This window comes from Camelus dromedarius, chromosome 31 (genome assembly GCF_036321535.1).
Source record: "Camelus dromedarius isolate mCamDro1 chromosome 31, mCamDro1.pat, whole genome shotgun sequence".
NCBI lineage: Eukaryota > Metazoa > Chordata > Mammalia > Artiodactyla > Camelidae > Camelus > Camelus dromedarius.
Window position 1 is genome coordinate 4,457,763 of NC_087466.1, and position 12,771 is coordinate 4,470,533.

A 12,771-nucleotide genomic window follows, 5' to 3' on the forward strand; every position below is an offset into this window, starting at 1 on the left:
ATACTACTCAGCCATAAAAAAGAATGAAATAATGCCATTTGCAGCAATATGAATGGACCTAGAGATTATCATACTAAGTAACAAAAGTCAGAAAGACAAATACCATATGATAGCACTTCTGTGTGGAATCTAAAATATGATACAAATGAACTCATTTACAAAGCAGAAACAGACTCACAAACATGGAAAACAAACTTATGGTTACCAAAGTGGATAGGTGTTGCAGACAGATAAATTAGTTTGGGATTAGCAGATACAAACTATTATATATAAAATAAACAACAAGGTCCTACTATATAGCACAGGGAACTATATTCAGTATCCTGTAATAAACCATAATGGAAAAGGAAATGAAAAAAATTGTGTTTAACTGAATCACTTTGCTGTAATACCACAAACTAACAACATTGTGAATCAACTATACCTCAGTAAAATATTTAAGTATTAAAAATCTCGTCTAGAAAGAGCTGAAACATACCAGCATGTAGTTCAGTCTCCTCTTCCTGACCCATTGATAGCAGACAAGGATGCAGCAGAGGTCAGAGCTGAGGTCTCCATCTCCTGTGCCAAGGCACGGAGCGAGGCACCGCTACTGTGGAATGCCCCAACTGGCTCTGTGGTAAAAATGACTGAACAGATAAACTCAGGATTGTTTTGTTGTTCAGAATGCTTTAGTATCTTGAAATTGGCATTTCTAGTAAATGTGTATAAAAGTGATTTTGTTTCTACTTATGTTTTGGCTATAATAAAACTTAGTTTCTATAATAGAAACAGTCACTGATCAAGATATGGAAATGACTTTCTCAACACTTACTGTCAGATCTTTAGAAAATGTCCAGATACTTTATATTCACATCTTTTACTTTTTCATGTTCCTCCTATATATCTTCTGGCTTTTTTCCTAAACAGTGTGATCAGAGGAAATAAAAGGATTAAAGTGCAAAACTATTTTTGCTATTTGTAAAATTTCAAAGTCTTTTCAAAATTAAAATATTTTTAATAGCTCTAGCTTTTATTTTTAAAATAATTCCTATTTATCTCCGAGGTGGGTGTATTTTGGGTACAATTCCCAATTTTTCACAGTGAAACATCACTTCATAATGCCTGTCTTATAATTTAATGATTGCAAATTATGCACTTGAAAGTCAGTACTATTTAAGGTGTGAGAGTCTACAGGTAGAATGTGATTGAAACTGCATAATACCTGAGAAGATAGAAGTTCCACGGGTAATCAAATTGATGTCTTGAATTAAAATCCCTTATCCTTGTATTCAAGAGAATTATTTGTGGCTTAGATTGGGTATGTGTTAGGAGAAAATTCTTCCAGATAGGAATAAAAGTATAAACTTAACCTTCCACTACTGAACTTTGACTAGAAACTGAGTTCTAGACTTCAGATAAAACAAAGTTCCTAATTCTCATCTGTGTACCGGTTTTGGGGGAACCCTTTTTTTTATCATTGGTATAGAAGTGAAAGTTTATCCCTTACTTTCAAGGCTGTGCCTCATCTTTGGATTGACGTTTGCTTTATCTTGTCTTTTCTAAATATTAATAAGAACACTGCATAAAGATCAGTTTGGATCTTTAATTAGATTTATAATCGGGTAAAAAATGCTTAAATCTAGTTTTTAAGAAGGGTTGGTAGTAGAAATTACTACTATGAAACAGTGTTGAAGAAATTTTTTCTACTCATAGAGCATCATTTAATTGCTCTTATTAAACCAGAAACTATGGAGGTCAGATTTAAGCAAAAACAAACACCTGAAAACCTCCCATTAAGTTTCAAGAGATATTAGAGATCAGTTGAATGTTCATCTTTCAAATTCTGACACACTTTCTAAACTTTGACTTGGAATTATGATCTTCATGAGCTCTACTTTTTAGCTTTCGGGTTCTAAAAGTATCTGCATTGGATTTTGTGGTGTTCATTACAATCTTGAGGATGTTGAACTTTGAAGCAGAGCTTTTCATCAGCTCTCCATGCTTGGTTGATGGCCACTCTTCAGCCTGGCAATGGGCTGCTTTACTCTGGTGCTGATTTGATTTTGCAACTATGCCCCCTTAGAACATTCATGGATTTTCTAACGAGGCGAAGATAGAAAGCCAGAATACTTTGGCACAGAGGTTTTGTTCTGTATGCTTAGAAAGGACATGGTTGGTTATGCCCAAGTCTTGGTTACTCAGAAATGATCCAGGAGGGGAAGAAAAATTAACGATGTTCAAAATCCTAAGTTCTGAGGGTGTTTACCTTCAGATCAGCAGCATCAAAGGAAGTTTCAAAGTAAGTGACCCTTTCTTAAGATTTGAACCTTCTTGTCCTTTTTGCCTAGAAACTATCATCTTAACCCCTTTTACCTTTCTTTTTAGATGATAGAAGATGTTTTGGGAGAAGGGTCAGTCTCTGCCAGTCGGTTCAGTAGGTGGTTCTCTAACCCGAGCCGATCAGGAAGCCGATCCAGCAGTCTTGGGTCAACACCACATGAAGAACTGGAAAGACTTGCAGGTAAAAGTGCTTCAGATTCTGGCCTTGGATGTAGACTTGAGCTTTCTCTGACATGGTTCATTCTGTCTTCATTAGGCAGGGGTCTGTTAGCATTAAAGGTCTCTGGATACTGATAAAACCTTCGATTTGTGTTTTCTTAATATTGTTGATGATATGTTTTTGTACTTGATCATGACCAGTTAATTATGAATATATTTACTTGCAATATTAGGTCTGGAACAAGCCATCCTCTCTCCTGGACAGAACTCGGGGAATTATTTTGCTCCTATACCATTAGAAGACCATGCTGAAAATAAAGTGGATATTCTAGAAATGCTACAGAAAGCCAAAGTGGATTTAAAACCTCTCCTTTCCAGCCTTTCTGCAAATAAAGAAAAGCTTAAAGAGAGCTGTAAGTATTTATTACAGTCTGCTTTAGATATCTGAAACATTTGGATGATCAGTCTAAACGCAGAATTGGTTCTAACAGACTGCTGTTCTCATCAGAAGTCAAATAGATGGTGGGTTTTGTTTAATATTCTTCAAAAACACTTTTTTTTTTTTTGTTTTCTTTGGGTTTTTTTGGTGGGGGGTGGTGAAGTAATTAGGCTTATTTATTTATTTATTTATTTATTTTTAGAGGAGGTACTGGGGATTGAACCCAGGACCTTGTGCATGCTAAGCATGCGCTCTACCATTTGAGCTATACCCCCTACCCAAAAACACTTTCTAATCGAATAATACCACCTCTTTGAGAATCTAGTAGTCAGTGGGTCGTGAGGCCGGTGGTAGGAACTTTCCCTCCAAGCCCTCCTTACCTGGAGCCTGATTATGACACTCCAGTGAATGCTGTAGTCCTCCTGAGCGTGACTTGGCAGCTCCTCAACCTCTGCCCCAGGCTGCTGCGTTCCTGCTGAGGTTAAAAGCCCTCAGCATAAACCTTAGTCGTGTAATAACCATGGTGCAGGAGGCGCTCTTGCTGGCGTTGGGCTACCTGGCATTCCTGTCCCTGGTAGCAGGTCTCAAGAAGACTCATTATAAAACGTCCCCCTGCAGGATCTGAAAGTCTTTTCCGTCGGTCTGTTTTTAGTGTCAGCCTTTTCTGACAGCCTTACTTCAGCTGTGAAATAAATCGGTTTCACCTTCACCATCACGTTAAGCAAAAAGAACTCCTAAAACATATTCCTTTGCTGGGCTTAACCTGGACTTTCCCAACCTTTCAGCACATTCAGGGGTTGTGCTCTCAGTGGAAGAGGTAGAAGCAGGGCTCAAGGGCCTGAAGGTGGACCAGCAAGTGAAGACTTCGACTCCTTTTATGGCAGAACATTTAGAGGAGACCCTGAGTACTGTGACCAGCAATCGACAGCTCAAAAAAGATGGAGATATGACTGCGTTCAACAAGCTAGTGAGCACCATGAAGGCAAGTGGGACTTTGCCTTCTCAGCCCAAAGTCAGCGTAAGTATTTGTCACACATCCCAGCCTTTTCTCCTTTTCCCTCTTTCTATTCCACCTCCCATCGCAATAAATGGATTTTTTAAAAAGGTATTCTGAGTAAGTTGGAAATTCTTTAGTGGTCATTTGGTCCTTGATGCTTTTGTGTGTTAATTACCACTGTACTGTTTGTTACTAGAAAAAAGCAGACTTGTGGTTAATCTGTACATGTTGTGGGTGACAGTATATGGATTGAAAGATGCAGACACCACTTGCTTATCTTAACTCACTGCTAAAGAAGTGTAAAAATATCTTTCGGGATGAGCTCAAGAAAGTTTTCTGTTTATTCAGCTACTTAAGTTAAAGTAACTTACCATATTTTCATAGTAAAATCTTTCTTTTCACACCTTCTAGTTACCTCCAGACACCTGGGATCATTTGCTTGCTTGATTAGGCTGTTGACAGTTACACATATTATTGTAAAGTATCTAAGATGGATTTTTCAAGACAGTTACTTTCTGTTAATTTACTAATAGAAAAAGCTTTGACTGCAAACTTGTAAAACACCTCCAGGCGTTCAGTAGGGTTACAGGGTGCCTGCATGTCAGTAAACGCAGGTATGTAGCACATACTGGTCTTTGTTACAACACGTTAGAGGGTGGCTCTCAGCCATAGTCTGTTTGTCAGTGTTGCTAACCCTTGATGCTACAAAGTGATAGGAGAAACGGTAAATCTGAATAATAAAAACATAAACATAGACTTACTCTAGTTGCTAAGTTACAGCAAATTTATCAAATTGAGTTTTGCCTCTTGTTTTCTCCTGACGCCGTCTCGTCTGGGAACTACAGGTTAACCATGGCAGTAGTTGTTTGACTCATTGCGCCTCGTACCAAGGGAGGGCAGCTGATCTTTGGTGTTTCTTATCTGACCAGCAATTAGTGTTAGGTCCTAATAGGTGCCATTGTCCCTGGCCTACCTGCCTGACTCTCTACCTCTGAAAGGAGGCATCTCAGATAGATAGGCTTGTTCCTGTGCATCTGACCACACCACGCCAGTCACAGGGGAATGTTCCTTGTAAGCTGCTTTAGAATAATTTCCCTACAAAGAATTACTAGATGTGAATGCTTTCAAATGAGGACTAAAGGGACTGCAGACTATCCTGTTCTGCTTTCTCGTTACCTTTATACCTTGGTGACTGGGTGCCGACTACAGTGGTGTGTGAGTGACTAAGAAATGGGAGTGGGGGAATTCAGTAGTTTACCTGATGCTCTTGAATATTTTTGTTTCAGGTATGATTTTAGGGTTTGATGTTGGGGTTTCTGTGCTCTGAAATATATCTGGTTTCAGCTCAAGGAATGAGCCTCAAATACATGCATAAAGGAATGGATGATATAATTTAAGTTGCTAGGTAAAGAGTAACACAAACTCAACCTAGAAAGAACGCAACAAGGAAATAATGTAATAAGTGGCCCAGGTATTGTCCCAAAATACTGCTTGATTTGCATGTTGTTGTTAAGTCATGGACTACCTGAGAAATCAAGTCTGTAATTACTACAACTGTGTGTGTTATGTGTATACTATTTCTGATCTGCCGCCATCCATTTCGGTTCAGTCATATTGGAGATAACCATACATTACAGAACAGTTTGTTCAAAACAATGAAGTTCAAATTTCCTGAACTATAACAATTCTAGCCAAACTCACGTGTTGTTTACTAGGTTTTTTGTACCATCTGTGGTACGTGTTAAAGATAATGGGTACCAAAGGTTGTCTCAAAAATTAAAATGTATAAATTATCAGAATTTCCTACTTGTGACTTCCTGCTAAATAAGCGTTCCCCTATTTCACCATTTTTCTTTTCCCCTTTTGGTCACAATGTTAGAAATAGTAAAATGGACTTGAGCTTACCACAGAGAGGAAACGACCTTGTCTGAGGGTCTCTGAGTGGACCTTGCACATACATGTGAAGATTCTTCCTGTTCCCAGATCTTTGGGATCTGTGTGATGAGAGGGTGGAACAAGTTGATCTCAGTTAGTTTTCTGTGATTTGGACGTCATTCTGCGGTTAAGTGCCAACTCCCTGGGTAGTTTTTAGTGTTTTCTTTTGGTCCCAAATTAATCTATAAATATATAGAAGTTTAAAACCAGTTCTCCTTTGACTTTTTTAGCGAAACCTTGAAAGCCATTTGATGTCCCCTGCTGAGATTCCAGGCCAGCCTGTCCCTAAGAACATCTTGCAGGTACTTCACAATCTTATACAGAGGCCTCGGAGTCCTGAACAGTAGTCCTCTGAACTGGTTTTGTGTAGTGGTCCAGTTCCATGCTGCCTCGCAATGAAGGATGTGGTGTCACTGCCTGGCATAGTTGTGTCGCTGTTAATCTCAGTGTGGGGTGGGGAGGTGGCTAAAAAAGAGGACAGACTAAGCCCTTGATTTCCAGTTTGCAAGTTTGCAATTTCTTTGGAGATTTAAAGTATCTAACCTATGTTTGTAGCACTAACTTAAAGGAAATGTTGCTAGCTGAACGTACAGAGAAATTTGTTGTGTGTGTATGTGCCAAGTTTGTCAGTGGAGAATGAGGGAGATTAATCATTGATTTCAAAAATTTAATCCATAATCCACAACCTCTGACTAGGAGGAAGGACCAGGTTTGTTCACAACGATTTGACTTTTCTGCCTTTAGGAACTTCTGGGTCCACCAGTTCAGAGACCTGCTTCTTCCAATCTTCTGAGTGGCCTTATGGGGAGCTTGGAGCCTACGACATCTTTACTGGGGCAAAGAGCACCCTCTCCTCCCTTGTCACAGGCATTTCAAACAAGAGCAGCCTCAGCCGACTACCTTCGTCCCAGAATACCTTCACCAGTTGGTAAATGCTCGCAGACGCAGGCCTGTCCCCTTCATCATGCCCTCCCCTTCCCCCGCAGAGGTTGTACCAGTCCCCTGGAACTGGCCAGCTCTTTTTCATGGGCATCCTTAAACAGTTTAAAAAGAAATGTATTCATTTATTATGCTTTTTTCAGTGGGTGGTGAGGACATAAATGAGGAAAATAGCTTATTTATCTACCTGCTCTTCCAGTTAAGTATGTTCGTGTTACAGTTTTGTATTTTTTTCTTGAGGTTGATCTAAATTGGATCCAGCTCTTCAGTCATTTTTCTTATTTTGGGAATTCAAGCAAAAAAAGTTATTTTGGCTCCTTAGGTTTTTCCTGTATGGAGAAGTCAGGGTGTGGCTCTCTACCAGCCTAATGAAGTTGTGCACAATCAACTGTTAGGCCTTGTGGCTAAATTAGAATAATTTAAGAAGAATGAATGGAAGAAGCACTCAGAAGGCTGTCTTAGCAAAGTGTTGTGCAGATTCTCAGAGTGTCCCTACCACCTTGGACCACGTTGGGCTCCTGGCTTCTCTGGCCCCCGCCAGTCATACCTTGAAAGGAAGTTTTTGCAATCTTTCCAGAGTTAGGAGGATGCAGTGGAAAGAGTATGAACCACAAAGCACTGGTCTCTGCTTTGGTATCAGCTGGCTTGATGATGGTGGGCCAGATCACTAGCTAGAAAAGATCTTCTCTAACAGACAGAGGACTCAGCTCTAAAAGGGACAAAGCTGACAGCTTAGTGAGGAAAATAGATACACCAGCAATTTGGGTCATTAAATGATCTGACTGAGGTCCACTTAGCCCACTGTGGGCGCACAGAAGGAGAGAGGCATCATCAGCCCGGGATCTCAGTACTTCCTGGCAGAGGTGGTCTTCGGCGTGGAGCAGCAGGCATCAGTGATGGTGCCTGCCTGGTGGGCGGCTGCTGTCTTGACACTCACGGAGACTGTAACTTTCCAACAGGTTTCACAGCAGGACCACAGCAGCTACTCGGAGATCCATTCCAAGGCGTGCGCAAGCCTATGAGCCCTGTCACAGCCCAGGTCTGGCCGAGCTCTTTCTCACGCTCAGTCTGTTGGCTTGCTTTTCACCCTTACTGTTGCTTGTGGGATGGAGAATTAAATTGGTACAGTGCTTGGAAGTGGTTTTGAACTATAATTCAAGCTCAATGAAGGCTAGAAAGTTGGTGAAATTATATGAACTATGAACATGTGAAGTCATACTTAAATAGCTAAAATCCTGTTCAGTGGATTGGCAGCACAATTAGTTAGGTTTGCAATATCTAGTTTCTCTCAGGTGCTGCTTAAATATACTTTCTCTAAGTGAGCAAAGAGAGAAGGTGTGTTGACTGTCCTCATTCTTCTGCTAACCCTCCTCTGCCACTTCTGTTCAGCAGATGAGCCAGCTAGAACTGCAGCAGGCGGCTTTGGAGGGGCTGGCCCTGCCGCACGACCTTGCAGTGCAGGCAGCAAACTTCTACCAGCCTGGCTTTGGCAAACCGCAAGCGGACAGAACCAGAGACGGATTCAGAAACAGGTAAATTACTAATCCTACCCTTGTGGAGATTTATAAATTATTTTTCCTCAGAGTAGCAAATTAGTTATCCGTAGTATAACTTCTATTGTACGCACTGACATACTGTACGATATGTGGTGCCAATTCCATCTCCTGAAAGTTTAGAGAAAATCATATGATTGAATTCTACTGCAGGGGCATAGGTTTGTCATCCTATGTAATTTTAGTCATATTCATTTAAAGGATTCATTTTTACCAGTGTAGGTAGCATAGCTACTTGTTTGCAGTTATGCTGATGAGATGATGAAAAATAAAACTCCACTTAGCTTCCTTCCCCACAGATTCCTTGTTAGATGTCAGACTGACCCTTGATTTGGGTTTGCTGAACAGAGCTGTTAACAAATGATCGCTGGTTTCACTCTCTTCGCATTCTCTCTGCTGGTTGCAACAAGTAGTGAGATGAAGTGAACCATGAATTGGGGGCAAAAGGGGTAGCAGTATTGTTCTTTTTTTGTGTGAAATGGAACAGACACAAAAAGCTGCATTAAACAAATGTGTAGTTGATTATAAGGCAGATCTCCCTTGTTAGCTACCCAGAAGCCTTCCATGTGCCTTATCTCAATACCTTTTCTCCCCTAGAAGTGACCATTGTCAAGCCCTTAAAAGTAATCACCACCTTCATATTTTTAGTTTTATCACCAAAATGTGCATTCTTGAACACTATATTCCTGCCCCATATAGTACTTGGTAATTAAAATGTATTTATGTTTTCTTATATTAGAAGTCACATTGTTTAAGAAGTCATTTCTAAAATTGCCATATCAGTGTCTCAGTGTCTTGCTTCAGCTGGTCTTATACGTTGACACTTTCAGAAAACTGAGACCAGTTAGTACCCATACTCTTTCAAAGCACTTTTGATACCCAGAATTTTACTTGCTCTTGGGAACAACTCTAGGAGGTAGATGGGGTTAAAGAACTAAATTTTACAAAGAAACAGATTTTTTAAATGTGACTTACTTGAAACTAACAGGTAGATCCGAGTCAGTGTCTGCGGAGCCTTCAATTAATTTTAGTATCGAACGGCAGGCCCTTCCTGAACACTGTATACAGTTGTGTCCCCTGGCAGACATGATTTCTCCTTGCTTCGCTTTATTTTTGTATTGTACTTATCACCCTCTAGCAGACTATATTTTTTTCTCTCTCTCATTGCCCATAGTAACCCGTCTTTACCCTGCAAACACAAGAATGTAATGAAGGCAGAGATTTGTTTCATTTTGTTTATTGCTGTATCCCCAGCACCTAAAACAGTGTTCAGCACATAGTAGGTGCTCAAATATGTTTATCAGAAGGAATAAATGATAGGTCGTGCAGAACCACCAGATTTGGGGTTACCTCTTAACCACCCAGAATACCACTGCGCTCTCTCTCTCCCCCTTTGTCATCATACTCAGTTTCACTGTGGCAGCACTGGGGCTTACCTGGTACAGACTGGAAAGAAGCCATGAGCTTAGGATTCCCATCTGCTTATGAGTCAGAGAATTTACAGAATCCCTGAGTGTACTTGGGCCTTGGCCTTTGTGGTACAAGGTCTAACGTGGCTGAAATGCAGTGAAGGTTTGATTAGTCAATGGGCTCACATAATTCTTCTCTCAGCCTGTTTGTCTTGGTCAGCTGTTACCTGTTTTCTTCCAAGTTAGGAGAGATGGGGAGTCTGTTCTTTTAAATTGTATTTGGGAGGCCTGTGATCAACCTTGTGTGTAGACCAGGAGTGGCAAGGAATGCTGCATGAAACTGGGCCCAAAGAACAACTGAAACTCTTGGTGCTCTAGCTGACTTGAACCAGTGTCTCCCGCAGCAGCAGTTCCTGCCAGGCAGTGTGCTGCCTACCCTCTGGAGCATAGCCGGCCTACAGAATGAAGGCCCTCCCTAGCCTGTGTCACTGGTGTGGTCAGCAAATAACCTACACATCCGCCCTGGGCCAGCCTTCATTCCTGAGGCCTTCCCCGTACTCGTTCCTTCTGCCTGAATCGTTGTTCTCCGTCCGTAGATTCTCACTGGCACACTCAGTTTAATGCAGCTCCTTCCCAGAGCAGCTTTCCCAGAGTCCCTGCGGCAGGAGTATCCTCTCATCCCTTCTGCCCCTCACTTTCCCATTGTTCACCATTGGTGTCTAACATTGACATGCCTTGTTTGCCCTACATTAGTAAGTGTCTCCCCGCTGGAGGAGAGTTCTTGCAAGGCCCAGAACCATGTTCCATTAAGGTTTGTCTTCCCTCAGAACTTAGCATGTGGTTTTGCATGTGTTAGGCATTCATTAAATGCTTGGGAAATTGAATTAGAGAAAGGAAATGGGAAGCTTCATAGGCTGACCTTGAGTATTATGTGGTTTTTAGAACTTGGAGTTGGAGCAGGTTGGGGATCACACTGATAACTGGTTTGTTCACAGGCAACAGCGAGTGACCAAGTCACCAGCCCCTGTGCACCGAGGGAATTCCTCTTCCCCTGCCCCCGCTGCCTCCATCACAAGCATGGTCAGTGCCCTTTGCCTTTGTGAATGACTTCTGGGCTTCTCCCTGTTTGGTTGTGCTTATGTTGTATCACTGTGTACCGCAAAATATCCTTGTGTGCCTTCCACAGGAGTCACTGATTTACTAGACTTTTATGACCACCTGTTTATTAGTTCTTCCTCTTTTCAGGATACAGTCTAAGTCTTAGGATTCTAGTGAAGCCCTTAGATTGGGGGAAGTGTGTTCTAGCAGCTGGATGAGTATGGGCTGGAGCATACCCAGTGGGGTAGTATGTTCAAACAAATGAGCAGTTAAAGGGGGGAGCAGGGGAGGACAGGGGTGAAAGACAGAAGGTGAGGTAGATGGGGTGACTGGGGTTGGATCATGGGGAGTCTGGTGAAAGAAACATGATGGGAGTTCACAAATTCAGACTCAGATCTCAAGGATAAGAACTCAGGCTGCGTGGTAGAGCACAGGCTTAGCATGCACAAAGTCCTGGGTTCAATCCCCAGGACCTCCATTAAAATAAATAAACCTAATTGCCTCCCCCAACCTAAAAAAGAAAAAAAAAAATTAAGGTTGGTACAGAGGGGCTTGCTTATTTTACAACTGACTCGTGTGCCAGCATCATTTTTTTTAGGTTTCATTCCCCCCCTAGACCCTTACCACCTAATCAAAGCTGATAAGCCAAGGGGAAAAGACTATTATTACCTCTACTTCAGGACCTCAAGTGGGGCTTTGCACTAAGCACCCTGAAGGCAGGATCTCAAAGGAGCTTTTCTGTTCATAATTCATGCTGTCTCCTGTCATCAAGGATTTGGGGTTTAATGAGAAAAGTTGTGTGTGTAATAAAATCATCAGTGTAAAAATAGGCTGTGCAGAGATGGGAACAGTGACCCCACATGGTGAGTACTGGTAGCTGAGGAGACCTGGAAGAAGACAGTTGTGGATTTTCTGGTTGCAGAGTTAAGATGGAAAACCGTAGGAGTACAGAGAGATTTAGGTTCTGGGGTTGTCTCTGGAATGTCCTTTCCCAGCTGGAAGGGCTGTTGCTCCAGGGTGTACTTCTGGCCGTGTTCTTCCACCTTCCCAGCCTAATCGTGGGCTGGGGAAATGGCCGAAGCGCAGGCTGCAAAGGCAGGTCCCCGTCACCACAGACGAGGTAGGTTGAAGTTTCTGTGCTTTAACTACCTTTGTCTTAGAGCTCAATCTAGGTTTTGATGAAAATGAATTGTGAGCAAGGGATGATGCACTTGGGACACTGCCTGTTTGGCCCATTGTTTCTTCCAGCAGCTAATCACCAGAATATTGCAGTTGGCCTCTGCCACCTGTAGACAGAAGGGGACTCTCCAGCTTGAGTAGTTTGGCCAGTTAATCCTGACCAAAAGGCATTTAGAGAATGTGGTAATACAAATTGCTTTTCTCTGCAGCTTTCTCCTTCCTTCACTCCTACCTCAGTGATTCGTAAGATGTACGAGAGCAAAGAGAAAAGCAAGGAGGAGCCAGCATCTGGAAAAGCAGCTCTTGGGGACAGTAAAGAGGACACTCAGAAGGCCAGTGAAGGTACTGCAAAGCTGTTGAGGATGTGCTGCCCGACAGGTGTGCCGGAGAGCATCAGCCTGCGTGCTGACCAGCCCGACCTGATTCTCTGCAAAGCCCCGGGCAAGACCCCTGGCTGCCAGCTCATAGTCACTTAGGCACTTGAAATTCTGACCAACCTATTGCGGTATGAATGCTAGTGTTAGACAGCAAGAGCAAGCGTTAGCTTAGGATGCCTATTTAGGCTTGAATTATCAGTACGTTGATTTGGCAGATTAATAAAAGTTCAGTTTTATTTCTGAAAGGTTCTCTCTAGTCTGCAGAGACTATCCAATAAAAATTCTGTGCAGTGGATGAAGCATATAGGAGGTGTGTGAGAGCCTTCAAAGTGTATAGAAAATGAAAGAGGTTTTTAGGAGTTGC

General features: G+C 42.0%; 1 protein-coding gene across 6 annotated transcripts in view; it reads left to right on the forward strand.

The window, feature by feature from the left end:
- Window positions 1-12,771, forward strand: part of EIF4ENIF1 (eukaryotic translation initiation factor 4E nuclear import factor 1) — a 39,338-nt gene that overhangs the window by 23,742 nt on the left and 2,825 nt on the right. For 5 of the 6 annotated variants that reach the window (XM_031443128.2, XM_031443125.2, XM_031443126.2 and 2 more), the window contains exons 8-16: window positions 2,368-2,503; window positions 2,715-2,894; window positions 3,706-3,938; window positions 6,083-6,154; window positions 6,597-6,780; window positions 7,751-7,830; window positions 8,181-8,323; window positions 10,749-10,833; window positions 12,240-12,372. In XM_031443128.2, coding sequence (XP_031298988.1) covers window positions 2,368-2,503; window positions 2,715-2,894; window positions 3,706-3,938; window positions 6,083-6,154; window positions 6,597-6,780; window positions 7,751-7,830; window positions 8,181-8,323; window positions 10,749-10,833; window positions 12,240-12,372 — 1,246 coding nt within the window. The remainder of the gene's footprint in view (window positions 1-2,367; window positions 2,504-2,714; window positions 2,895-3,705; window positions 3,939-6,082; window positions 6,155-6,596; window positions 6,781-7,750; window positions 7,831-8,180; window positions 8,324-10,748; window positions 10,834-12,239; window positions 12,373-12,771) is intronic. The other variant, XM_064481055.1, reaches the window with a different exon arrangement.